At 57.5% G+C, this 24,851-nt stretch overlaps 3 protein-coding genes across 5 annotated transcripts; 2 read left to right on the top strand and 1 right to left on the bottom strand.

Moving 5' to 3' along the window:
• Positions 1-206: 206 nt before the first annotated feature.
• Positions 207-4,306, bottom strand: LOC136564037 (neuritin-like). The gene is made up of 3 exons (XM_066561777.1): positions 4,241-4,306; positions 3,722-3,869; positions 207-1,236 (listed from the first exon to the last, which is right to left on the bottom strand). The coding sequence occupies exons 1-3, from the start codon at positions 4,281-4,283 to the stop codon at positions 1,011-1,013; spliced, it is 417 nt and encodes a 138-aa protein (XP_066417874.1). The 5' UTR covers positions 4,284-4,306; the 3' UTR covers positions 207-1,010.
• Positions 4,307-8,013: 3,707 nt separating this feature from the next.
• DBNDD2 (dysbindin domain containing 2) lies at positions 8,014-15,272 on the top strand. Of its 2 annotated transcripts, none has more exons than XM_066561776.1 (4): positions 8,014-8,035; positions 13,154-13,309; positions 13,772-13,915; positions 14,676-15,272. In XM_066561776.1, exons 1-4 carry the CDS (start codon positions 8,029-8,031, stop codon positions 14,882-14,884), a joined length of 516 nt encoding a protein of 171 aa, XP_066417873.1. In that variant the 5' UTR covers positions 8,014-8,028; the 3' UTR covers positions 14,885-15,272. The 2 variants fall into 2 exon arrangements, with proteins under 2 accessions (XP_066417873.1, XP_066417872.1); XM_066561775.1 differs by lacking the exon at positions 8,014-8,035 and adding an exon at positions 8,445-8,576.
• Positions 15,273-17,097: 1,825 nt separating this feature from the next.
• On the top strand, positions 17,098-22,509 carry PIGT (phosphatidylinositol glycan anchor biosynthesis class T). Of its 2 annotated transcripts, none has more exons than XM_066561394.1 (12): positions 17,098-17,287; positions 17,656-17,833; positions 18,723-18,850; positions 19,332-19,432; positions 19,588-19,674; positions 19,922-20,009; positions 20,084-20,181; positions 20,475-20,640; positions 20,760-20,928; positions 21,365-21,631; positions 21,750-21,833; positions 21,966-22,509. In XM_066561394.1, the coding sequence occupies exons 1-12, from the start codon at positions 17,098-17,100 to the stop codon at positions 22,216-22,218; spliced, it is 1,809 nt and encodes a 602-aa protein (XP_066417491.1). In that variant the 3' UTR covers positions 22,219-22,509. The 2 variants fall into 2 exon arrangements, with proteins under 2 accessions (XP_066417491.1, XP_066417490.1); XM_066561393.1 differs by having other exon boundaries at positions 20,728-20,928; positions 21,466-21,631.
• The last annotated feature ends 2,342 nt before the right edge of the window (positions 22,510-24,851 follow it).

Raw genomic sequence — 24,851 nt, 5'->3', positions numbered from 1 at the left:
AGCATCCTTAAAACACAGACTGCCTTGGGCTAACCAATAAAATTGTTGTGTTTCTCCAACATACTCAGAAATCACTTGCAAACACCTCTCTGTTCCAAGTACTTCCATGCTTGTACTGAAGCTGCAAAACTGACAACACTCTGAGCCACAAAGGAGACAAGAGGAGACTGTGCAAGAGCAAGAGCAAGGACAAATAACTTCTGTCATGCTGTTGGCTCTACAACAAACTTTAATACTCTGGAATTACACACTTCTACCCACAGCTGCTTACAGGTACCTTGGGGAAAGCTTTAAAGCAGAAGAGTTGCTATAAATCCCTTTTTTCCTCCTAGCTTGATACTCTCTCTCCCCCCAAATATTTTTCACTTCTGTCCATAGAAAAGGGATTTACACATAACACAGAAGTTACTCAGGAATTCAGATGTGTGCAAGAGAAGTCATGCAACTGTGATTGTTGTTCAGCAGGGGTTTTACCACATCCTCAAAGAAGAAAGGCCAGTATAGGGCAATAAGGACTCCTTTCAGCCTGTGACAGGACAGACACCATCCCCTTCACCTCAGGGAGCAGTGGGAAAAAGACCCATCTTGTTTTGAGTGTCCAAATCAAAACCCTGGAGAGTTGATCTGGTGGAAAGAGTCAGCAAAGTAAACAGGTTTCCTTCCAGTTGCCATAAAAGAGTGCAGAAGTATCCAGCATTCATCCTTTTTCCAGAATTTATCATTTCTCCCCAAATCCCGTGCCCTGTATTTACAAGTTCCCAAATCTCCCGACAGCCAGATCTGTGCCCATGCCTTCAGGCAGAAGGGGGAGAGGAGTTGCTCCAAATTACAGAGAAATTTCAACACCCTGGAGATGCTGCCAAGCTCTTCCATGTCTCACAGGCGCAGGATGGAGCTGGGAGTTTCTGAGCTCCACACAGTGTATTCCTCAAAGGTTTGGAAAACAGATCTGAAAGATGCCACACCACACCCTGCCACCACTTCTGCTGGGATACTCACAGAGCTGCAGTTTATAAGTTCAGCCAAGTGACAATGAGGGGGATGCTGAGGATGGAAATGTTGGGAACGTGGGTCCAGGCAGAGCTTTGGGCCATGCTGGGGCTGCAGAGGTCGAACAAGCTGCCTTGAAATTTGGTTTTTCGGGACTCCCTTCTCAGCATCTCCCAGACAGCTGCTGCTTCCTTCTGACACTCCCAGAGCACTGTCAGGGCACAGGTGTGGAATTCATCCCAATACCTGCAGCCAGGGAGACACCACACTGTCAGTCCCTTTGCACTCCCACAGTGCAGGATGCCAGGCAGTGCCTTGCTGCCCTCTGAGCAGCAGCAACCCTTGTGTTTTGTGCAAGCTTCCCAGACTATTCATCCCCTCCATCATCTCCCAGAGCATCTTGGCTAAAACTCCAAATCTCAAAACACTGAAATTATTTATTCCTTTTTTCCCCCTCCCTTTTCTCTCGAAGTCAATAAAATCCATTATTTTCCATCAACAAATGTTTCCCTGAGTATCTCACACAGGCTGCAAACAAAGGCCCAGCACATCTCATTCATCACTTTCTCCAAGCAGAGTCAAGGGCAAATGGGAGCACAAAGCATGGAGAAGGACAAGAGCTCCCACAGGCTGTCTCAGCTTTCCTGAGGTATGGGCAGGGGCAGGAGGAGTTAGTCACTGTGTTCTCATTAGAATCATCTCCATTTATCTGCTGGGTATTACTTTCACAAGTAGAAGCTGTTCAGTGGAAAGAGGCTTTTGGAGACTACCAGAAGGAAAAAACAGGCAAAGATAACCTGTGGTCCTGCAGGAATAAAGCAGGAGCTGCTCTGCTGTCCTGTCCCAATGGGCTGGGGCTGGGCACCTCGCCCAGCTCCCTGCAAGCTGGAAGACAGGAGTCTAGAGGACAGGAGCAATTGCTCTGACACCTTCCCCATGTCTGCCAACACTCCAGGCACACATGTCACCTGTCAGGAAGGGGATGCAGTCCAGCTGGCTGAGAGGGGACACTGTGCACCTGTAAAGGACAGCACGGTGCTGTGCTGTGCCCTGTGCTGGAGATGACACTTTGTGCAGACAGGCAAACCTGAGCACTCTGCTTGCTCAGAGCTGGGGCTTACGTCAGAAGGCCAGCTGTGAGGGAGTTCATTAAACCGAGTCACTGTGGCAGAATAAACCTCCCCAGATAATGAGAAAAGCTGGTGCCAGCCCTGGCAACCTCCAGTGCTCACTCCCAACCTGCAGCAGCAGCAGGCAGCTCAGACAGGTAAGAGTTAAACCTGCCCCATGTCTTCAGGTAAGACAAGCTGGGAAGGTGAAGGAGAATGGCAGCTCCGGCCTGGATCTGCTCTCAGCTGGGATGGCAATTCCCAGCCTTTCACCCTCCACAGCCCCCATCTGCTCAGGCAGGCAGGCTGCACACCGAGCTGAGACACCACCAGCCCCCCAGGCTCCCTGTCCATCCCTCACCCACCCTCCTGGAGAGGGGACCAGCTCCAGAAATTCAAGCAGCAGTGGATAAGGCTGAGTGTCAAAGGCAAATAATTCAGAAATATTTCCTGGCAGGAAGCTGGGACATCATCAGCTTCCTGCTAGGGAAGATCCCAGGACCTGTTCTGGGATGGTCTGTGCCTCTGGGCTGCAGGAAAAACTCAGCTCACACATTTCTCGTGTAAAAACGCCCAGCTCCTTCAGCAAAGGAATCTCTCCTCCAGCAGCCAGCAGCAGCATGGGCTGGGCCGACTCTTGGGTGTTTTCTAATACCAAGAAGCCTCCTTTAAAAAAAAACCCAAACGAACCAAAAAGTATCAATTCTGTCCAAAGCAGAGCAGTTCCCATTTCAGCCCACCCATAGGCAGGCCCCAGAGAGGCTGTTCATCCTGATCCGGGCTGTCTCCTGGAGAAGGGGAGCACAGAGCATGTCCCAGCCTGCAGGGTGGTTCCCAGCAGCTCAGAAAGCCTGACCCCAGGGCACTCAGCCCTCCACCTTGCTCTGCCAGCTTTCCGCCGCCCCCAGGCACGTGGCTTTTCCCTTCATTGCTATCTGCATTTCCTTGTAACTCCTGTTCACTCCCCACAGCTCGCTCGGGAGATGCAAAGCTGCCTCCATTTATCTCTGCAAACATTTTACATCCACCTTGCTGCTTCTCGTCTGCTTTTTAAGCGGGCCTTACTCCAAACTGCCCAACACCACCCCTCATTGCCCAGCTCTTCTTCAGTTCTGTTAAAGCTAACATCCTGCTAATATCGTCATCTCAGGGCATCGCTACAAACTCGGGCAAACTAGGGCTGGGACAAATCCAAGCCTGAAGGATGAAGGGTCCAGACAGGGAGGGAGAAAGCTTCTTTTGGGCTGCTCCCGGCAGTGCTGGGCACTGGGGCAGAGCACTGCCTGAAAGCTGGGGTGCAGGGGACATTTCCCTGGATCCCTCTCGGCTCCTCCTGGCTGCGGGAATGCAGAGTCTGATGGGACCAGTGCTGGGGCTGGAGCTGCTGCCAAGGACCAGGGATACAAACTCCGGTGGGACACAGTTAGGAAGTGGATGGATGGATGGATGGATGGATGGATGGATGGATGGATGGACAGAGAAAAGAAGCTCGCTGGGTCAATGTGAAACCGGAGTGAGGTGTGGAGCACATGTGTGTGTGCAGGCACGATGGGACTCGGGAGGGCAGGAGCCTTCAGACAGGGACAATGCCAGGAGCCAGGCTGGCCATGCACCGTACTCACCTGCAGACCCTGCGCAGCCCCTGCAGCTCCATGCCCTCCTCCTCCTCGTACGCGGCCATGCTGTCCCCCAGCTTGAGGACGCAGTCCGAGAGGCCCCGGTAAGCGTCGGCGCAGGCGGGTCCGGCTGCCAGCAGCCCGGCCAGGTGCCCTGCCAGCACCGGGGGCCGAGGTGAGCACCGGCACCTCTGGGGACAGAGCCCACCCCCGCCCCGGGGTGCCCGGCTGGGCAAGCGACCCCTTCCCCGCGGGACAGCCTCGAGCCCCCGCCGCCCCCCGGCCGTGCCCGGCGTTGTCGGGGTCTGCCCAGAGCCCCGCGGACACGGGGCCACCCGAGCCCGGTCAGTTCGGGCTACAATCCCGACACCGGCAGCCCCGGCCCGGGGCGGGGGACAGCGACCGGCGGGGGGAGCCGCGCGGACCCTCCCGGACCAAGGGAGAGAGGGAGGGAAGAAGGGAACCCTCATCGCATCCCCCCGGACACCGCCCGGTCCCCCCGCCCCGACCGCCGCATCCCCTCACCCAGGGCGAGGAGCAGCACGGCCGGGCCCCGCTGCTGCCCCATCCCTCCGCCGGGCTCGGGCTCCAGCCCCGCTGCCGGTGCCAGCGCCGGTGCCGGTGCCCGCACCACCGGGGCCGGCAGCGCTCCCCTCCCTCCCGCCTCCGCGGGGAGGGCACCCGTCCCCAGCCGCCGCTAATGAGCGGCTCCGGCCGCGCTAATTAAGGAGGGGGCTGGGCCGAGGCTATCGAGCGTCCAGGGGCACCCCCGGCCCCTCACCCTCAGCCCCGGGATCCCGCAGCCCTGCACCTCCCGCATCGCATCCGGCCGGGACTCTGCCAGCACCCACCGCTGCCCACACTCTGCATCCGCCTCCGGGAACACGGCACCCCCGCACCAGCATCCTCACCCCAAAGGCCCCCATCCCCTGCCCACCGCCGCCTCTGCTGCCCACTCCGGGTGTGACACCAGTCGGGGACATGGGACAGTGCCCGCTGCCAGCAGCAGGATTCCGAGCAGGCAAGGAACTCTTCCTTCCTTGAGTCTCTTGAACAGCACAGGAGAGCACAATGAAGGGTTGGAAGCAAAACGTAGAACGTTTGAAGGGTCAAAGGACTAAACATCAGCACCTACAGCTCCAAAACCTTCTGCCCACACCCTGGCTCAGCAATTCCCAAGGCTGTGTGGTCTTTGTGGCGTCAGTTGGGATTTTGCATGTGTGGCTTGATTCCAGCTCTTGCTCCAGGAATCCCTTTGGCTCCAGCAGGAAGGGGAGCAGAAAGTTTCCTGCCTGCTTTGGTGGCATTGCTGTGGAGGCTGGGGATGTCAGACCCCTCTCTTTGCTGGTGACAGCTTTGCTCTTGGGGACACTGCTTTGCACCAGCCCATGGACATGACTGCTACCAGGACCCTCATAAGTGGGACCCCTCTGTGCCCGGGTACCCTCACCCCCGGGGCAGCTGTGCCACCACACCCAGACACCTCCAGCCCCAAGAACTTGGAGCAATTGGAAAGCACAATTCTGCAACCACTGCATGTACCCAAATCTAATGCAAAAAGGGCTGGGGTGTGAAAACCAAAGACTTTTTCTTTATGAAAGATCAACAAAAACAATGAACTATAACATTTATTTACAGATGAGTGCCACATGCTGCATCTTCATCAGTCCTGGAAGAAAATCAAGCAGCGTGTTCCTTTCAGTCAGGCACATTGCATTTGCCACCAGCCTGGGACACGCAGGGGAGAACCTGGCCCAGAGGTGTCACCACATGCCCACAGCTACCTGCAGGGACAAGCCAGCCCCAAGGGCTCTTCCCAAGAAGCTGCACAATGTCCCAGGACACATAGGGCTGCTCCATGGCACTAAAGCAAAGTCTGTGCAGAATAGCACAGCTGCCCAAAAAAGAAGAGGGATATGATGAAGAGGAAATTCCCCTGGGACAGGCACCCTCTGCCAGCCCTGCCTGCTCCTTCTTTGGCCCAGGCTGGTGTCCTGCTGTCCCCACAGCACCTCCCAGCTCTACCTGCTCCCGTGCCAGCAGCTGGCAAGCAGGAATGTCTGTATGGCATGGATCCCGAGGACATGGGGACACGACACTCCCGGGGTTTGGCAGGAGCCTCTCCCAGCACCACACAGGGACTGTTAGCACTGCGACAGGGGGTGTTCCCTCGGGACAGGGCATGGCCAAGGAAGAGGCTGGCTCCAGGCACGGAGTGCTGGTGCAAACCCCATCCAGGCTCCCCCCACCTCGCCTCGCCTGCGGAGATTCTCGTTTCTCGGCAGCCACATTCCTTTGAGGGTGTTTATGGCTTTTCTGTCTCCCCGCTGTCCCAGGCTAAAATCGCCCCTTTTAAGGGAGCCACAGGACCACGGGTTGCTGGAGCTTTGCCGGCTGCAGGCTGCTCCTTTGCAGTGTATCGCCTCATTTACTGGAAAAGCAGCCTTGCCTTGCCTTGTTTTTTTTCTTGACTCCACAATTTTCTGATGGAGTCAAGCTGCAGCTCACTCCCAACCCCATCCACGCATGCTTCCCAGAGAATAAGATGTATTTTCACCAGCAAGTGATTCACCTGTGCCCGGAACTGGTTTGCCTTTCCTTAGCTGCCGATTCCTCCCCAGCTCCATCCTCACCCCGCAGCTCCCTGACTCACCTCCCAAACCTCTAATAAACGGGAAAAACCTGAGCAGGAAGGGCAGGAGGAACAAGTCACCTTACATTTTTCTCACAATGACAGGGGCACTTTGATGCTGCCCCCCCTGGGGTCTTTTGGACTCCGTGTCGTGGGGAGAAGAGGTGACATTCCCACCTGGGCTCGTGACCTGGGCATTTGGGGAAAGGGCGGGGGCTGTTGGCACAGGGCACTGCTGAGAACCTGCTCTGGAGGCACAAGGCAGGCAGGGATGCTGCGGCAGCCGAGACAGACCCTGCAGGTTTCTGGCAAGAATTATTCTTAGGGCTCCGTACCAGAAGTGGAGACTCTCCACTGACTCCAGCGTCACTTCTGTCCCCTCTCACCTTTTGGCCCGGGGCAGGCACGCTTTGCTACGAATAAAAAAAATAAAAAAAAAATCATTATGTAGAGCTGGCTTGCCTGCAATGGTTTAATTGGAATAAAATGTGTGCCCCGCTGAGCGGCACGGCTTGTGCTGAAGAGCCAGGATGAGTCAGGCTCGGTGCCGATGATATCAGTGCTTTTCCAACGCCCTCCCGGCAAGGGGAGGATGAAGGGGCCACGACAGCGAGGGATCTGGGAACGTGTCACTCTGCACGGGCAGCACCCACATGTGCCGTCCCCGCAGCGGGGATTGGGGATGCAGTGAGCTCTGGGGACCTCGGGGCGCTCCGGAAACTCGTGAGTGCACAAAGAGCCTCCACGCCTCGCAGCAGTGCCTGGTGCCAAAAGACACAGACGTGTCACATAGCAGAGACCTGAGCTAATTCCCCGGCGCTGCCTCCTCGCCCCTCCGCTGGCAGGGCCGGCCAGGGGGGCAGCAGGGACGGTGCCCACAGGCTGATGCTGCCCCGAGGCCACACGGGGCTGTGAACAAGCCAGCGCCGGCAGGTACCCGGCAGAGATTTGGGCATGCAGCTGCTCAGAGACCACGAGCCCCCATTGGTGCTACACCGGCCTGGTCCCCCCAAACCGCAGTGCTGGCACCCCACAACATGCCAACATCAGGCAGGAAGGACTGGCAGGGCTTATGGACAGGGATAAACATTTACGTGGATAAAATTCAAAACCACCGTGAAAGCTGAAGCCAGCCCCAGGGTGCAGGCTCCGGGTACCCAGCACAAAGCCGGTTTCGGGCAGCAGGAGGTCCCAGGAGAAATAGGGGGGACAGCAAAGCAACAGTAGCCAAAATAAAGCCGGGACACAAACAATACCCAGTTATCTTTTGTTATGCAGACAGCGAGAGGAACACACTGAGAACGGGACAAGGCGGGACACGCCACAGACACTGGAAACTCCCTTCCAGCCACAGCAAAGGGCACAGTGGATGTCCCCCATTCCGGCTTGGCACTGACCAGGCTCCGGGCAGAGCTGGCACTGGGCACGGCGAGGCACTGACTCACCCTGCTGAGACACAGGAAGGAGGCGGCGGCCAAGCCCTTGGCCATGCCAAGGATCAGCCCTGATGTGCAGGGCTGAACGTGGGAGAAAGCACCCCGGAGTGGGGTCTGCCGGGGATAAGGGTCTCACAAGGCCAGGAGTGACACGGGGAGGGCCCATTAATACATGATGCTGTTCTCTCTGCCGCGGGAATGCGTGAGCTGGGCATTTTGAGAAGATAAGCAAAGAAAAAGCGAGCATGAATGGTAACTGCTCTCCCTGCCCAGGCAGAGCCCCTGCCTCTCTCTGCCTCCCCCTGCCCACCTCCTGCCCGCGGGGCACAGCTCCTGCCGGGGCAGGGCTCCTGCAGCCCAGCACTGCGGGCACTGATCTGTGCCTGGGGCGGGACCCTCTGCAGGACCAGGGACCCTGCGTGGGGACACCCCGCGGGTCCCGCAAAGCAGAGACCCGGGTACCGCGCACGGGGACCCTGCTCTCCATGGGTACCAGGGACCCTTCACGGGGACCTTCTGATTGTCCCTGTGCCCGGCAGACCCCATCCCCGGCAGCGGCGGTGCGGGACCCCGTCGGGGCGAGAGGCGCGGCCGCGGTGCGGCGGCGATGGGCGCGCCGGTACCGCCCCGTGCCGCGCCGAGCGCCGCCCCGCAGCGCGGCTGGGGAGAGCGGCGGCGGCGGCGGCGGGGGGGCCCGCACTGATCCCCGTCCCCCCGCCCGGCCCGGCCCGGCCCGGTGGCAGCAGCCGCATGTCGGGGCCCGGGGCGCAGAGCCGCAGCCGGCGGCTGCCCGGTAAGTGCCGGCCGCGGGGTGGGCTCGGCGGGATGGCAGCGGGCACCGCACGGGGCGGGCAGGGCTGGGGTGCCACATCCCCTCCATCCTCCCCGCAGCGCCCACCTGATGCCCCTGGCAAAGCCCCTGTGCCCCACCTGCCCCCGGAGCCTCCAGCCCCCTCGCCGCACCAACCTGCTGCCGGCCTCGCTGCTTTCGGGCGGGGAGCTCCGTGCCTGGGACGGGGATGCTCGGGGAGCGGGGGATTGGAGGGACACCTGCTTGGGAAGTGGCAGAGCTCGGGAACCTGTTGGGTCGCGGGCTTGTTTTGGAGTGGGATCGGCAGCCCTCAGAGCGCCGTGGCTGCCGGAAGGAGCGGATCCCCCCCGTACCCGCAGGGCTGAGGATGCTGGGCACAGCAAACTCCGTGGCGAGCGGCAGCCGGGGGAGCGGGGCTTGTGGAGGAGCAGCCCGCCAGGCACCGTGCCCGGGTTGTGCCTGCCGTGCCTCGGGCACCGCGCTGCTCCGTTCTCATGCTTCTCCTCGCGTGAAAGGAAGCAGGGCCCCGCAAATAGCAGGGTCTTATGACACAGCCTCTGCCGGGGAAGAGCTCCGGGCGGCAGGGAAGGATATTTTTAGTGCTGAGACGCAGGGGATTTGGAGATCGCTCGGAGGAGTGCAGGCGATGAAACCACGGCACACACAGGGGTTACGAGGTGCCGTGTCCTCTCTCTCCATTTCTACATTCCCTCTCCTCCCTGCTTTTCCCAGCCAGCAGCCCTGCCAAAACCACTGCCTCCCTCGCACTCGCCCGGTGCATTTCCTCTCATCAGAACTACGGTTATTTTTTGCTGTGCTGCAACACGAGGTCAGACGTGCCCATGGAGAACTGTGCAGGGCAATAACACTCAGGCAGCTGGAGTCTGAGCATCCCATCTCTGCATGGTCTGACCCTGCGTGATTCTCTGGGCATTCCCAACTCTCCTTGCCAGCTGCTTCTCCCAAGGCTGAAGGAGCTGAAAGCCCTTGGGAGTTATCCTTGTTCTGCAGGGGTTGTGCTGGGGCAGGGTGGCAGGGAAAGTTTTGCCATCTCTGCACAGCCTCCCAGAAGATGCCGAGGCAGCTGAGGAGCTGCACTGCCCCCCACCCATCTCCTTGCAGACCTGGGCGGGGGGGGGAAGGTGCATTCTGGCAAGCAGGGGGCAGTGGGGCATTCTGGACTTCTCTGGACGAGCAGAGTCAGGGGTTTGGGCTCCAGGAAGGCTCTTACTCCAGCCCTTTCATTCACCAAAGAACTGACCCATGGTTGGAGCAGCCTCCCACTTAAACTCTGCTCACCTCGCCAGCACCTGCTGCTCCTTTCCACAGCCTCTATTATTTTTCAGGACCTTCTTTAAATCCCTCGAAATCTCTGCAAGATATTGCAGAGCTGTGGCCTCAAGAAAAGGCCAATCCCATCTTCTCTTGGCCTTGTGCCTTCACTAACAATCCTTCTCCCAACCCAAACACACCCCTCCTATTTACCGGCACAGAGGGGGTGTGCCAGGATCCCGATGGCCATGAGGGATGAAAAATGCATTCTCTCCCAGCAGAAAGGCAGCTGGGTCCGAGTACACCCTGAGCTGGTCCTCCCAGCACCCTCCAGCCCCGTCTGGCCCCTGCCCCATCCAAACTGCATCCAGGAGTTGCTCCTGTCCCAAGCCTGCTTTGGCGAAGGTGTGGATGGGAGAGCTGACAGAGCTTTGCCTCCCAGCCCTCCCACGCCTTTCCCCACCACAGCGTGGCCACAAGCCCACACAGCGCGAGGGGTGGTGGCTCTTTGGTGTGCTCTGGCAGGGCAGAGGGGCCGCTGGGGCCATCCTCCTCGCCCGCAGCCCACCCTGTGGCCATCTGCCTAGCAGCAGGTGAGAGGAAATCCCTGCGGGGAATCCTGCCCTGTCCTGCCCGCCCAAACTCTGCAGCAGTGTTCGGCCCCGGTTGCTGTCCAAGCAGCGCTGAATGAGCCGTGAGAGCCGGAAGGATCTGAAGGCAGCGGGGCGCTCGGAGCCGCCGCAGCCGCGCTGGGCGGCTCAGGCAGCGGGGCAGAGCCTGGCTCGGAATGCTGATCAGCCTCCAGCCCCTCGCCTCAGCGGGCTCTCGTAATAACCATGACAATAGTAATAAAAGCCAGGCCACCAGCAGGTACCGACAGATCCCCCACGGTGCACAGGGGCCGCATTGTGTGTGCTAACGTGTCCCGCGGTGGGAACATGCCAGCGGGATGAGACAATCCCGGCGGCTGACAGCCACCGAGTGTGACCGGCCGTCACATGGCCGCGCTCCTTTATTTCCCCGGCCGGGCTTGCCGAGGGGCAGCCACACTGGCAGGGCTGTTCGCTCCCCCTGGGCTCGGAAGGGCCGTGCGAGGGGGGAAGGCTCCATCCCTGGCTCTCACCGCGGTCACGGGTCAGGCAGGGCCAAGCACAGCCCCAGCTGCTGCCTCCCGCTGCCGGCGTTCCTTACATAATGGGATCTCAGTGCTCGTGCCCAACTCCCCGACCAGAGCTCGAAAACAAGTTCATAAACAGGTCCTGCTAATTTCTCCCTCAAGAGAAACCCTGGCGCCCACAGGAATGCTGCCACCAGCAGCCGTCATCACTCTCGCCGAGCACACTTACTGAGAGTATCGGTCACGTGCAGGGAGAGCATGAACAGCCCGGAGCAGCCGCACTCATGGCACTCAGGACAGCGCACAAGAGCTTTCTGCTTTAATTCGTATTTGCACTGCAGAAGGATTCGGACACTGGTCCTTACCTCCGCACTGAGGTCTCTTTGGCGAGATGTCCCGTGGAGAGCCAGTCTGTCACCCTGAATCCTGCAGCCCGCACAGCCTCTGCCCTGAGCCCAGCCTCTGTACAGCTGGAGATGGGCTCTCCTCGGTGTGGTGAACTGCGGCAGTTTGCCATGGATTCTGCACAGCTGGGCTGGGGAGCACAGCTCTGCCTGGGACAGCCAGCTGCTGAAGGGAGACAGCTCCATAATCAGTGCCTTGATCACCCCCCCCTCCTTGTCCCTGGCTTCATTCTGCTCTGCAGATAGCACAGGGAGGCTGGAGGTTTTTGCTGTACCCAGCAGCATCAGGCTGCAGCCACCTGGCGAGTCAGCTTTCCCAGCAGGAAAGGTTCACTGGCACCACCATCCCGGGCCCTGCACTGAGCCTCGGCACCAGTGCTTTGGTCAGACATACCAAGGCAAAGAGCCCTTCAGGCAGCCTGGATTGCTGCCCAAGGCATTGCAGGAAGACGCTGAGCAGCCAGAAGAGGACCAGAGCCTCTTCCAGAGTGCGTGGTGAGTTGCCCTGAGTCACGGTGCATCCCCACGTGGTGCTGCCAGCACAGCCCAGCCTGCTGGGCAGCACCTGCAGATGATGGGTTTCACTGAAGGATGCCCCAGAAACAAGATGCAGAGAAGCCCTGGAAGAGCTCTCAGGAAAATGTAACATCGATCTCCATGACATCTCACCAGGCTCAGCATCTTTCTCCAGCATGGTTCCCATGCTGCTCTGTGCTGCTCTTAGCCAGCTCCCTGCTGTCCTTGCCCCTGTTCCTGCCAGACAGGGTGGGGATGCTGCTCCCTCTGTTCCCTCCTCCCCAGGCTGGAGGAGCAGAGGGTTTGGGTTGTGCTCAGGCAGAGCACAGGATGTTTGTTTGGTTTCCTTGGTTATTACACTGCCTGCTCCAATGATCACATTTTCCTTGTGCCGGTTGGGCCAAGTGCAGCAGAAAGGAAATATGGAATGGCTGAGGTCAAACACCAGCCTGGGAACAGCTGGGGCCGCCATCCACAGCCTCTCTGTGCCACTTGGGTCCTTGCTATTTTGGGTACCCAGCCCAAAAGGAAGTTACCAAGACAGGGGATGCAGCAACAAGCTCCTTCAACAACAGCCCAAGGGCTCCCATCACTCCCTCCCGTGAGCTGGGGACACAAGCGCCGGCAGTGAACTGCTGGAGGAATTACAGGAATGAAAATGTTTGTGCAGGCAGAAGCCAAGCTGGCTGTGAGCAGGGATGTGAGCCTGGAGCGTGGGTGCGGCTGCAATTATAGTGACGGTGGTGGCGGGGGTGTGACAGGCAGGGCAGGGGTGACACGGTTGCCAGTTCTTTTCATTCCTTATACATCCTTCAGCCCAGAAAGCCTGGAGCACTAAGGCCAGCTCTTGACCCTGGGAGTTCCCCTGCTCGTTAGCATTCACAGACAGCCCTCTGCTCGGTAGCAGGGAAACTGAAACTTGAAAGTGTGCAAACCGCGGCTGATCTCACCCCAGTTCCCCTTCCCCCTCGAGAATTCCCTTCAGCAGCTGTGAGCACGGCACATGAGCTCCCCATTCCCGGCTGCCCTGCACCTCAGGGGAGGGATCTGAGGCTCCAGCACAGCAAGTGCTGGTGATGCTGCTGCTCTGGTGTGTCACATGCATCCACGGTGACTAAATCAATGTGTGCTGGTAAAGCAGAGCAGAAGGGAACCACCAACCATCCAGCACAGCCGTGCAGTGAGCTGGGACAGCCAGGAGGGCTCAGACAGCCCTGCCTGCTCCAACTCTCCTCACCTTCTCTCCCCAGCTGAGATGGAGCAGGCCCAGCGGAACCTGGATGCAGAGCAGATGCAGCAGCAGCAGCTGAAACTGCGGGACAGGCAGAAGTTCTTTGAGGAGGTTTTCCAGCACGATGTGGATTTCTTCTTCCCCATGTCCCACCTGCAGATTGAGCACCGGAGACGTACGTACTGTGGGCACCAGCAGGGGGCTGGGGGTGTGACACAGGGGACAGTGACACAGGGGACAGTGACACAGGGGTTGGAGATTGCTGGGACATCCCCAGCCTAAACAGGACATGCATGTCCTGAACCAAGGTGGGACCACAGTGGCTGTGTGTGGGTGTGCTGTGGGTCACTCACAGCCCTCCACTGAAGGCACATGGGTACCCAGGCTGTGCCCTGTAGAGTCTGGCTCTGGGCAGGCTGCATTTTGGAGCAGGGACAAGGACTGCAGTGATACAGCAGGGGCTTCCAGAGGGATGTTTTAAGGAAACATGATTTTCCTGGAACCTCTTACCAGCAAGTAGAATTCAGTTCCTTGTGGCAAGGCTGGTCTCCCACCTCAGGGTCCTGCCTGCCCAGAGCTGATGGTGCCCTTTGCCTGGCACTATCACTTACCTTTTCACTGGCCTCTGTCTCTGCAGCCCCCTTAGGCAGCATTTCCTCCATGGAGGTGAACGTGGACATGCTGGAGCAGATGGATGTGCTGGACCTGTCAGACCAGGACACTGTGGATGTGTTTCTGGGCTGTGGGACAGAGGAGAGCAGCATTGCTGGGTCTCTGCCAGGTATGTGCAGTCCCAAGCCCTTTGTGGGCCAGGCTGGAAGCCCTTCCTGCCCCCAGTGCCCACACTGACTGATTCGCAGCCCTGGGGCAGATCCACACCCACCCAAAGGCAGATATTGGTGCTGGGTCTGTGAAGTTGGAGGGCTGGGCTGTTTCACATCAGTATCCACCTCCCCAGCCCAGACATCCAGACCCCTGTAAATTCCTTGTGCTGTAAAAGACACAAGAGCCCAGGCACCTCCCAGAGTGTCTGAGTCAAATTCCCTTGTCCTGAAGGTTCTCTGGAGCAGCCAGTGCCTTGTCACAACTCCCAAGGTCCCCTCCATGCTGCAGAACCCATTGTGCTGAGCAGGGAGGCTGCAGAGCCTCCACATGTCCCAGCCACACCCCAGGGGCTGGGCTGGGGTCTGCAGGGAAAGCAAAGGGTGCCAGCACATTCCTCCCCACTCACACACTGTAGTGAGGTCAAACCAAAGGTCTCCTCGCCTGCTGCAGCCAGCAGCCTCACACAGCGTGGCTCTGAGCCGTGTTTCAGGCAAGATGGAAGAGGCTCCACTGCCAAAAACGGGGATGGAATGTGCAGCAACTGCCCTGAGCCAAGCCGGGGGTGTGAGGTGGGGAATGGCTGCAGCAGCCACGTGGGGAGCGGTCAGGAATGCACAGCCCACTGAGGAGTGAGAATTGGAGGGGCCATCCATGAAGCTTAGGCAGCAATAAACCTCCAAGAGCCTTTTTCATTCTCATACTGCTCTCTTCTCCAGGGGCAGATGCCAGCCAGTGCTCAGAGGAGATCACCCTGCAAGTGCCCAACGCAGCTGAGAGCAAATCTCGCATTTCCTCCACCTCCTCTGCCTCCACGGATTTGAACAGCCTGGACACCAGCGAGGAGGGGGCCGAGACCCCTGTGGTGCAGTCGGATGAGGAGGACCTGCAGGAGGACAGTCCCAAAGAGCAGGTGGTGAGAAGCTAGCAGGCAGCTCTGCCCTGCTCCCAGCCTCCTCCCTACGGACTGGCCAGCCCAGAAGGAAAGCTGCTGGTGCTCAGTGAACCCCATCCTGGACTGCTGCCCTGCCACAGGGGAGAGATGGTTTTCCTCTCCTCTCCCTCCATGTGTTCTCCTGGCAGCTAAAGGAGAAGGAAAGGGGTACTGTAAGCTCCCAAAATTAACTCTTCAGGCTTTGCTGCTAACACTCCCTGCTTCAATTCCCCCCACCCTCCAACATGCTCAGCATCCCACAGCCCCACCACCTGCAGAAAGCCATCCCTTAGGATCCCATTCCCCCTGCCCTACTGACAAAGGTTCTGTCCAGACAAGCACTTAACGATGGCACAGAGAGAAATAACACGGATCTAACCAAGCAGTGGGTGTGTGTGTCATTGGGGGCTGAGGGCTCAGAGGGAACTGCAGGAGGGAGAGCAGTGCAGAGCCAGTGTGCTCACTGTGCCGTGCAGAAGCAAATGACACCTCCTGTTGCACAGCCCAGGGCTGGCTCCTGTGCCCAGGGCAGGAGCAGACAGCACAGGCCTTGGCAGAGAAGGGCACCATGGGGAGCATGAAAGAGGCAGCTGGCCTGAGCAGGGCTGGGGTGCTCATGACCTGCAGCCACCAGCCATGAGCACAGTGGGCACTTCCCATGCAGATGGGATGAGCAGAGAACAGCAGCAGCTGCTCCCACTGTGCTGCTCCACAGGATGGAGGAAGCACCACCAACATGAGGCCACTTTACAGCCCACTTGGTCCAAAGCTGGGCACAAAGCTGGCCACAGACCCCTTGCCACCATCAGTGGCTGCAGGCCAGGAAAGTGCTGCCCCTGCCCCTGCATCAGCACAGCCGTGGTCACCGCGGGGAAAGGAGCCTGGCAGATAAGCAGGGAACGCTCTCCTCATCCTGGCTGCTTCCCAGGGGGTGTTGAGACATTACTGCACTCTTCCTGGGTCAACCAACACTTTGTGGGACCAGCTGGAGTACCCCATATCCAAGTGCAGCAGAAATGTGTTGCATGTGCTGCCTTAAGCTGGGGAATTGATAAAGAAAAAAGAGGCAGGCTTCATGACTGTTCAGGCTGTAGCACAGGGACTTCTCTACCTAGGTATAGGGTACTTAATAGCTCTGGATGGATGTTTTTACCTTTAATTTGGCTGATCACTTCCAAAATGCATCTAAACCTTTATTACCTACCAGTATCCTGTTGCAAGGAGTTGCCCAGTGTAAAAAAAAATCAAATAACAAAACCAACAATATTATGTAAATATTACCTTTATTTTTTTTTCTGGGCATGCTGACTTTTTGGTTTTATGTGATGCCATTAATTAGCAAGAGGGGGAAAAAGAGATATAAAGTAACTCCTTATTCCTCACAAATACTGAATCACATTGTCAGTTCCAAGTGAACGTTGCATAAGGACCTTAGATCTGAGCAAGTAAGTGGGTAATCAACAAGGTACGACAGGTGGTAAGTGGCAACCACACGTTGCTGTAATTTTTATGCTTATTTCCTACTGGAACAAATCATCACCACACTCAGATCATCACGGGGAGAACAGGAGATGCTGTGAGCGCCATCGGACCGTCACCGCCGGCGCTGCCTTGCTGTGGCTGCCGTTCCCTTGCCCGGGGGCGGCCCCGGGCTGGCGGGTGCGGGAGCGGGGCGCTCCCGGATGGCTCCGCACCCGGAGATGGGCGCTGCTCTGCGGGAAGGAGCTGAGGAGCGAGGGAGAGCCGCGGGAATGGCTGAGAAGTGGAAGTCACCTGGGGACAGGGACAGTCCTCGCAGCGTCCTGGGGCACCCCACGGGGAGCCGCCCAAGCTGAGACGGCGCCAGGGCCTCCCCTCAGCACCGATTTCGGAGTGGCGGAGGGAGCGCTCGGAGAGCCGCTCGATGCCCTCTCACAGCACCAGAGTTAACCGCGATCACCCCTCTGGGTCCTTTCCGACGCAAACGTTCTGCGGCTCTGTGAGAGCGCTGGCGCTCGCCCCTGGGCTGGGGCAGGCGCAGGCACAGCCGGGCTGGAGCTTCTCCCCGCGGGGGCTCCGGGCTCGCTCCGCGCTCGGCTCCGGTGCCAGGCCGGGACAGCCCGGCGCCCACAGCGTCTCCATGGCACCCCCGGAAGCGCCGCCATTGCCGGCGCGGGCGGAAGCGGAAGCGGAAGCGGGGCAGGGCGGGTGGCGGGGCGGGCGGTGGGATGGCGGCGGCGGCGCTGCTGCTGCTGCTGCTGGCGGCGGCAGGGCCTGGGCCCGGGCGGGCGGACGCGGGGCGGGAGCGGCGGGACGCGCTGCGGGAGGAGCTGCTGCTGAGCCCGCTGCCCACCGGCGATGTGGCCGCCACCTTCCAGTTCCGCACGCGCTGGGACGCGGACCTGCAGCGGGGCGCAGGTAGGGCGGGCCCGGCCGGGGCGGACCGCGCCGCTATTGGCTGGTCCGGGGGCGGACCGCGCTGCTATTGGTTGAGACGGTGCGCATGGGCGGGGGTATCGCGGAGGGACCGCGCAACGTGATGGTTTGCATCGAGCTATGACGTCAAGGGTGGGAGTGACGTCAGAGGCGGGGTGAGGTGATCAGGGACAGGGCAGAGGCTGTGGGGACGGAGCGGTGACATCACACGGCGGGGCTCGGGGCCGTGACGCAATCAGGCTGTGTGTGATGGCGCAAGCAGAGGCAGTGTCTGTGATGTCACGTTGGGGCAGGCCCTGGTGTGATGTCGGGAAGGGGATGAGAGGGGCAGGGACTGACGCTGCCCACAGTCTCTCACTACAGGCTCTTCCCGAAGGCGCTGGGGCGGCTGGTGGCAGCGCTGGGCGTGCGGGAGCTCCACCTCGCGCTCACCCAGGGCTTCTGGCGCACCCGCTACTGGGGGCAGCCGCCCCTCCAGGCACCCGCTGGCGCTGAGCTCTGGGTCTGGTTCCAGCCCACAGTCACCGAGTAAGTACCCCAGCCATGGACCCTCTGGGTCCCCTCTGTGGCCACTGCTCCTAGGAGCTGTTGTTTGTCACTCCTGAGGCAGCCATGGTGTGCGAGCGGGCCTCCTGGGTTGAAAAATGTCTGCTGGAAAGAAGAGCCCAGGAGTAGCTTTAAAAAACCCACAGAACATACCCCATCTGTTCACAGGAAGTAATTCCCCTGTGGGCTCTGTGATGGCAAGCACTTAATGATGGCACAGAGAGAAATAACACTGATCTAACCAAGCAGTGGGTGTGTGTGTCATTGGGGGAAAACAGCATGGGGCATGAGGGTTCAGAGGGGATTGCAGGACCCTTGCTGCGCTAATACAGTGGGGCTGTATCTTGGCCTCTCATCCATGACTCACTTCCTTTGACTCCCATCCACTACCTGTCACCATCTCCCTTAGCACACCAGCCCTGCTCAAGCTGCAGCAGCCCTGTGGGGACTCACAGAGCTCTCTCCTCTCTGCAGGTGTCCCATCCCTTGTCTGCTGGTTGGGTCAGCCTTTGGAGCTGCACCAAGGCATTGCTTTGGGCCTCACAGCCCCTTCCCCATTCACACACATCACCTCCTGTGTGCTCCCTGCTCCCCTGGTCTCTCTCCTCACATACCAGCTGTGCCCACCACCATGTCCCTTGGCTGTCTGATGCCTGTGAGGCCCTGCTGTGTGTTCCTCAGATCTGATGTGTCAGAATAAAATACCAAGAGAGCTGGAGAATGCCAGCCCAGCTGTCTCTCTGCACACTCCATGCAGCTTTGGTAACCCAATGTAGTCACCCCGCTGTATTTTCTGAATGTTACTGACTTAACACTTGTTTTTTCAAGGATTTGAGCTGCTGAGTAATCTCTGGTGTCTGTTCTCACACAGTGTTGACAAAGCCTGGAAGGAACTGAGTAACATCCTTTCGGGAATATTCTGTGCTTCTCTCAACTTCATTGACTCGACCAACACAGTGATTCCAACAGCATCCTTCAAACCCCTGGGTTTAGCCAATGGTGAGCCTGGCTCTGCTCTCTCACTCTTGTCTCTCACTTTAGTTCTGTCCTGTGCCAATGCCAGCATTCCAGGTGCAGGTCCTGCAATGACTCTGGGTCTGGGTGTGTACAACAGCATCTGTTAACCTTTCCTGGGAAGGATTTCCTCTCCCTACAAACAACGCTTGATTTTAAACAGAGAAAACTCACAAGTAATACATGGCAGGTGCTCCCAGGCCCTTATCTGTCTCTATGAAAAGTGTTTTATGAAACAGTGAGGACTACAGGATTTAAGGCACTCACAAAAAAGATCTGCTAGGATGTATCCTTACCATTCTTTCCAATCACTCTGAACAGAGTGGGGTCTACTTCTGGTGGAGCTCACAGCATTTCAGGCATACTGAGAGGGTGGTGGGATGTGGGGTACACTGGGGGTGGAACACTGCTGCTGTGCTCATGCCTGTAGCAATCCCAGCCTGCTCTCCTCCCTTTCCCTGCCCAGGGACAGATCACCATCTTCTGCGTTATGCTGTCCTGCCCCGGGAAGTCGTCTGCACAGAGAACCTCACCCCCTGGAAGAAGCTGCTGCCATGTGGCTCAAAGGTAAGGACAAGTCCTTGTGCCCAGTTGGGCCACTCCAGATGGAGCTGGGCTCCCAGCAGCAATCTGGGAGCATGCACTGGGAAGTTCCCTCAGGGCTTTTACTCGGTGGGAGCAGAGGACAGGGCAGGGCTAAGTTTCTCCTCTGTTCCCTGCAGGCTGGGCTGGCTGTGCTGCTGAAGGCTGAGCGCCTGTTCCACAGCAGTTACCATTCCCAGGCAGTCCACATCCGCCCCATCTGCAGGGTAAGTGCTGGCTCAGTTCCCTCCCTGAGCACCCCAAGAGAAAATCCAAAGCCCCCTTGTCACATTGCAAAGTATCACACTGGTTTGCCCAGCTACCCTGAGATGGGTTCACTGTGTCTAACACAGCTGTCATCCTGTTTCTCTGGTAACCTCAATGGAAATCTTGCAATCCTGGTGGAGGTCCAGCTCCATCCTGGTGTCCTCCCCATCCAGAAGGTGTGATCAGAGCTGCTTGTCTCTTGTCCAGGATGCCTCCTGCCTGGCTCTGTCCTGGGAGCTCAGACAGACCCTCACTGTGGTCTTTGACTTCTTTTCCAGTGGCCAAGGAAAGAAAGGTAAGCGTGGTGGCTGTGCTGGAGTGCTCCCAGCCTGCAGCACTTGACCTGCCAGCTGACCTTGCTTCCCACAGACTGGTCCCTGTTTAAGATGTTCTCTCGCACGCTGACTGACACGTGTCCTCTGGCATCGCAGAGCAAAGTCTACGTTGACATTTCCCCCAAGAACAGGGTAAGCTCATGGGCCAGAAAGCATGCCCTGCTCCCTCAGTTCAGCCACTTCATGTGGCTGTGAAACATCCTCACCTCCATCCTCTGCATGGCCTGGCCTCTCAGGGGCTAAGAAAGGGAGGTGATTTCCTTGCTCTGAGGAGGGCTGAGGGGATGAGCTGGGTGGTGTTAGCAAGAGCACAGAGCTGGTTGTTAGGTGGCAAAGCTCAGGGCTACCAGAGGGGGACTTTGCCCAGTGCTGCCTGTTTCTTCAAGGGGCACTTTTTCCTTTCATGGTCCATTTGCTCTCCTCAGGAAAAGGAGCTCCTGGAAGTGTCCCCCCCTCCAACATCAGTACATGAAGCTATTGTCCAGGGAGACAGGAGAACCTATGCTGTCTATGACCTGCTGAGCCCCTCCCTCTTCAACACATCTCGCAGCCTCAATGTGCAGCTGAAGTGGAAGCGGCCCCAAGACAGCTGTGAGTGAGCAGAACTTCACTTCATCTGCACCACTGCAGGGCTCCAGGGCTGAAAATCACCCCTCTGCTGTCCTTGCTCTTCCACAGCGGAAATGCCCATTCCCACCCTCCATGCTCAGCGTTACGTGGGGGGGTATGGGCTGCAGACCGGGGAGATCTGCACCCTCATCTACAACACCCACCCCTACCGAGCCTTCCCCGTGATCCTGCTGGAGACTGTGCCCTGGTACCTGCGCCTCTACGTGCATACCCTGACCATCATCACCAAAGGGAAGGAAAACAAGCCCAGTGAGTGAACCCTCCAAGCTGCACATGCCACCCCATTCCCTTGGCATGAGCAGCTCATTCCAAAGATGGTTTAGTCCCTCCCTCAGACCCCAGTGATCACTGGGAAACTGGATTGTGAAACAAAACATTTTAGGATGTTTTCTTAGCCCCAAGTTCAGTGCTCACAGCAGATAAGAACATTAAGTCAGTTTTATTTATAAGAGGCACATGGATAGTGTTTCATAATCCAATAAGGGTTTAAACCAACATGAATTAACTTTTGTAGCACAGGAAGTTCAATTTAAAACTGATAATTGGGTTTTCTTTTGCATTTAAACCTTTCCTTATGAATACCTGACCGTCATGGGTCAGTAGCTTTAAAGACCAGCTAAATTTAGCTTTAACACATACTTTTTGCTATGGGTACATCTTCACTTGCCCAGAAAACCTCTCTCAGGACGTTGGAAGCAGGAGCACCCACCTCATGGGAGATGTCCAGGCAATGTGAGATTGGACAAGGCTCCCCTGGGGCTATTGTGGAAATCTCTTTGGGGTTAGGTTACATCCACTACCAGCCAGCCCAGGACCGGAGCCGGCCTCACCTCTTGGAAATGCTGATCCAGCTGCCAGCCAACTCCGTCACCAAGATCACAATCCAGTTTGAGAGGGCCTTACTGAAGTGGACAGAGTATCCACCTGACCCCAATCACGGCTTTTATGTTGGGTAATGACATTCCTCAGCTCCTCTTCCCTTTCTGGGCTTTGCATAGGACTTACTGCCCAGGTCTCTGGAGATGTCTTTGCTGTCAGGACTGACACTGGCGTGTTCTTTGTGCCCTTAGTTCATCTGTGCTCAGTGCCCTGGTGCCCAGTGTCACTGCAATGAAGGACATGGATGTGGAGCAGAGCCCTCTCTTCACCTCACTGTGAGTGTGCTTGTGCTGGGGAGCAGGGCTGTGGCACAACCTGTGGGCTGTAGCTGCTCTCATCCTCTCTGGTGAGCACCAAGCACTGGTCCTGTGCAGGCTGACCCTGCCTTTCCTTCTTCCACTCTCCAGGTTTCCTTCCTCCGATGGCTCCAGCTACTTTGTGCGCCTGTACACGGAGCCACTGCTGGTGAACCTGCCAACCCCAGACTTCAGCATGCCCTACAACGTCATCTGCCTCACCTGCACCGTGGTGGCCGTGTGCTACGGCTCCTTCTACAACCTGCTGACCAGAACGTTCCACGTGGAGGAGCCCAGCCGGGGCGGGCTGGCCAAGCGGCTGGCCAACATCATCCGAAAATTCAGGGGGGTGCCCCCGCTCTGAGAGGGGCCAGGGCAGCCAGCACTGCCTGCAGGGCTCTGTGGGGAGACAGACAGCAGAGCACTGCTGCCTCTTGTCTTGCTGGAAGCAGCTTATTCTGTTTTGCTGCCAGGAATTCTCTTTGGGATCCAATAAGCTGAAAGATCACTTCCATTGCTAAGATGGGAAATGGCTCTAAGCCCATTGACTACTGAACTGCACTGCTGTGGGACTGGGAAAAGTAAGACTTCTGTTTGGGAGAGGTGTAACTTACATGCTGGGAATGGTGCTGGAAGTAAACTGGAGTGTTTTGTACGCTTGTGTTGCTCCTGGTTGGTTTTGCTTTCTCAGCTCATGGGCAGAGTTGACCCTCTAAGGCTGTGAACTGCCAAGTCTGTAGCACACTGCCTGGATCAGCTGGGATTTGATGCAGGCAGGACCACGCAAGGGGGTTTGATCTGCTGAAAAGAGAGGAATTCATCTGCTCTAACATCTCACCTTTCACAATTGTCTTGTTTCACACATATGTGTCCTGTCAGACTTGGCCACATTGGAGCCAGTTTGCAAATTAATTATTGGGCACAGGGTATGTCTGCCCCCTCACCAACAGCAAGGGTTTATTTTCTTTTACAGGAAAAGGCTTTTCTTGCTCACAACTTCTCTTTGCAGGATTTTGAAACCCTCCACCTGCTCAGCCCTCTGCCACAGCACAGGATTCTCCTGTGCACCCACAGTGTCCCTGGGGCTTTGAGGAGCCTTGGCTCAGCAGACCCCAAGCGCTGAGCTGCAGCCAGCCCTGGGCTGGGAATGCAGGAGCACTGGCACCACTGTGCTCCTCAGCTATTTTCTCAAAACACAGATTACCACCTTGTGGTTCACCCAGAGCAGTGGGAGGTCAGTGCTGGCGCTGCTTGGCCTCTGACAGTGCTGCTTTCAGGGCTACACCCTTTCCATCTCAGATGTGGCTTTTGTGATTGCAACAGACACTGCTTACAACCAGCTAAACAAAGGACAGGGAAATCACTGGAAGAAATACTCTCCAGAATCAAAGCAGAGCACAGCCAGAGGTCCTTTAAAAGCTTCTGTTGAACAGAAAGGCCATAAAAACCCCATGGCCTCCTGTCCTGCACAGAGCAAGCTGTTCCCACTAGCCTGGGATTACCTTTCCCTTCCATGCCAGAGATGCTTTTTACTCTGCAGCTCCTTACAGATCCACTCCACTGGATGGCTCCATGCAGCCTGCAGAGCCTGCTGAAATACAAGTTTTGGATGATCCCTCTGTGTTCCTGCCTGCTGAAAAAGGTGCCACAGGGCTGGGAGTTCACAGCCCTGCCAGCCAGGCTGCAAGTGCAAAATGGAATTTCTTTATAGAAAGCTGGAACTACAATCAAAAAAAAAACCCCAAGCAAGCACACAGCTCCCACAGCAGTCTTAGGCATGAGGGTCCACATTGCAGTTTGCAAAAGGATTTGGAGACCTCAAGTTGTATCAGTTGGATCCAGTATATGTCTTGCAGACTGCAACCAGCATCATGTGCTGGAGCAGCTCAGAGCAGCCCAGTTCCCTGGGTGAAGCCTGCTTGCTGCTGGTGTGGGGTGGGATCCTGAAAGTCCCCTGAGTGCCATGGGAATCATAGCTGGCATCTAGTAGTTATTTTTACTATGAACCATCAGAGTTGGCATCAGCCAAAGGCTTTAGGGCCATTCCTATGCAGTGCCATAAACCAGGAATTTTAAACACCCCATAAAAAGGTCAGGCCAGAATAATGGCAGAGCAGAGGGAAACTCTCCCAGGCTGGATACACGCTTGTAGAGCCAGTGGGAGAGCAGGTCTTATCATAACTATCAAAAATGCACAGGCCAGCCAAGTGGAAAACTGTGGGAAATGTGGGTGGCCCTGCAACTGTGGCTGGGTGGGTTTTAAATGGTTGTGAAAATGCCAAATCCTGGTCTTTGGGGTTTTGGGTTTTGTTTTTCTTGGGCTGTTTTTCTTCTTTCCTTGGGTTACTCAGTACAGGAGAGACATGGAGCTCCCCGGGGTGAGTCAGGGGAGGGCTGTGAAGATGGCATCTGTCTTACAAGGAAATCTGAGGGAGCTGGGGCTGTTTAGGCTGGAGGAGAGACGACAGAGAGGGGAGCTTGTCACTGCCCATGAGCAGCTGCAGGGAGGGTGTTGTGAGGATGGAGCCAGGGTGCTGAACAGTGGGATGAGGTAACAGGAACACTGGAAGTTCCACCTGGACATGAAGAACTTTACTGCATGGGTGAGTGGAACAGGCTGCACTGAGATATTCCTGTGCCCCTGGACATGGTGATCCAGAGCACTGTGCTTGAGGGGACCCAGTGGAGCAGGGCACTGAGATATTCCTGTGCCCCTGGACACGGTGATCCAGAGCACTGTGCTTGAGGGGACCCAGTGGAGCAGGGCACTGAGATATTCCTGTGCCCCTGGACACGGTGATCCAGAGCACTGTGCTTGAGGGGACCCAGTGGAGCAGGGCACTGAGATATTCCTGTGCCCCTGGATACGGTGATCCAGAGCACTGTGCTCGAGGGGACCCAGCGGAGCAGGGGCCTGGAGGGATGGCCTGGAGTGGTCCCTGCCCAGCCTCGCTGTTTTCCCTGGCTCTGAGGCAGCACAGTACAAGGTGCAATAGA

Source organism: Molothrus aeneus, chromosome 17 (assembly GCF_037042795.1).
Source record: "Molothrus aeneus isolate 106 chromosome 17, BPBGC_Maene_1.0, whole genome shotgun sequence".
In the NCBI taxonomy this organism is placed as follows: Eukaryota; Metazoa; Chordata; class Aves; order Passeriformes; family Icteridae; genus Molothrus; species Molothrus aeneus.
This window is presented reverse-complemented; position numbering and strand designations above follow the sequence as displayed.

Bases quoted from the DNA above. Each gene is read 5' to 3' on its own strand.
- PIGT (XM_066561394.1), top strand. From the start codon at position 17,098: ATGGCGGCGGCGGCGCTGCTGCTGCTGCTGCTGGCGGCGGCAGGGCCT. The intron at 17,834-18,722 runs GTAAGTACCCCA...GTTCTCACACAG, and splicing joins TTCCAGCCCACAGTCACCGA to TGTTGACAAAGCCTGGAAGG. The intron at 18,851-19,331 runs GTGAGCCTGGCT...TTCCCTGCCCAG, and splicing joins ACCCCTGGGTTTAGCCAATG to GGACAGATCACCATCTTCTG.
- LOC136564037 (XM_066561777.1), bottom strand. From the start codon at position 4,283: ATGGGGCAGCAGCGGGGCCCGGCCGTGCTGCTCCTCGCCCTGG. The intron at 3,870-4,240 runs GTGAGGGGATGC...CGGTGCTGGCAG, and splicing joins CGTGCTGCTCCTCGCCCTGG to GGCACCTGGCCGGGCTGCTG. The intron at 1,237-3,721 runs GTGAGTACGGTG...CCCTGGCTGCAG, and splicing joins GGGCTGCGCAGGGTCTGCAG to GTATTGGGATGAATTCCACA.
- DBNDD2 (XM_066561775.1), top strand. From the start codon at position 8,534: ATGTCGGGGCCCGGGGCGCAGAGCCGCAGCCGGCGGCTGCCCG. The intron at 13,310-13,771 runs GTACGTACTGTG...CTGTCTCTGCAG, and splicing joins GCAGATTGAGCACCGGAGAC to CCCCCTTAGGCAGCATTTCC. The intron at 13,916-14,675 runs GTATGTGCAGTC...TCTCTTCTCCAG, and splicing joins CATTGCTGGGTCTCTGCCAG to GGGCAGATGCCAGCCAGTGC.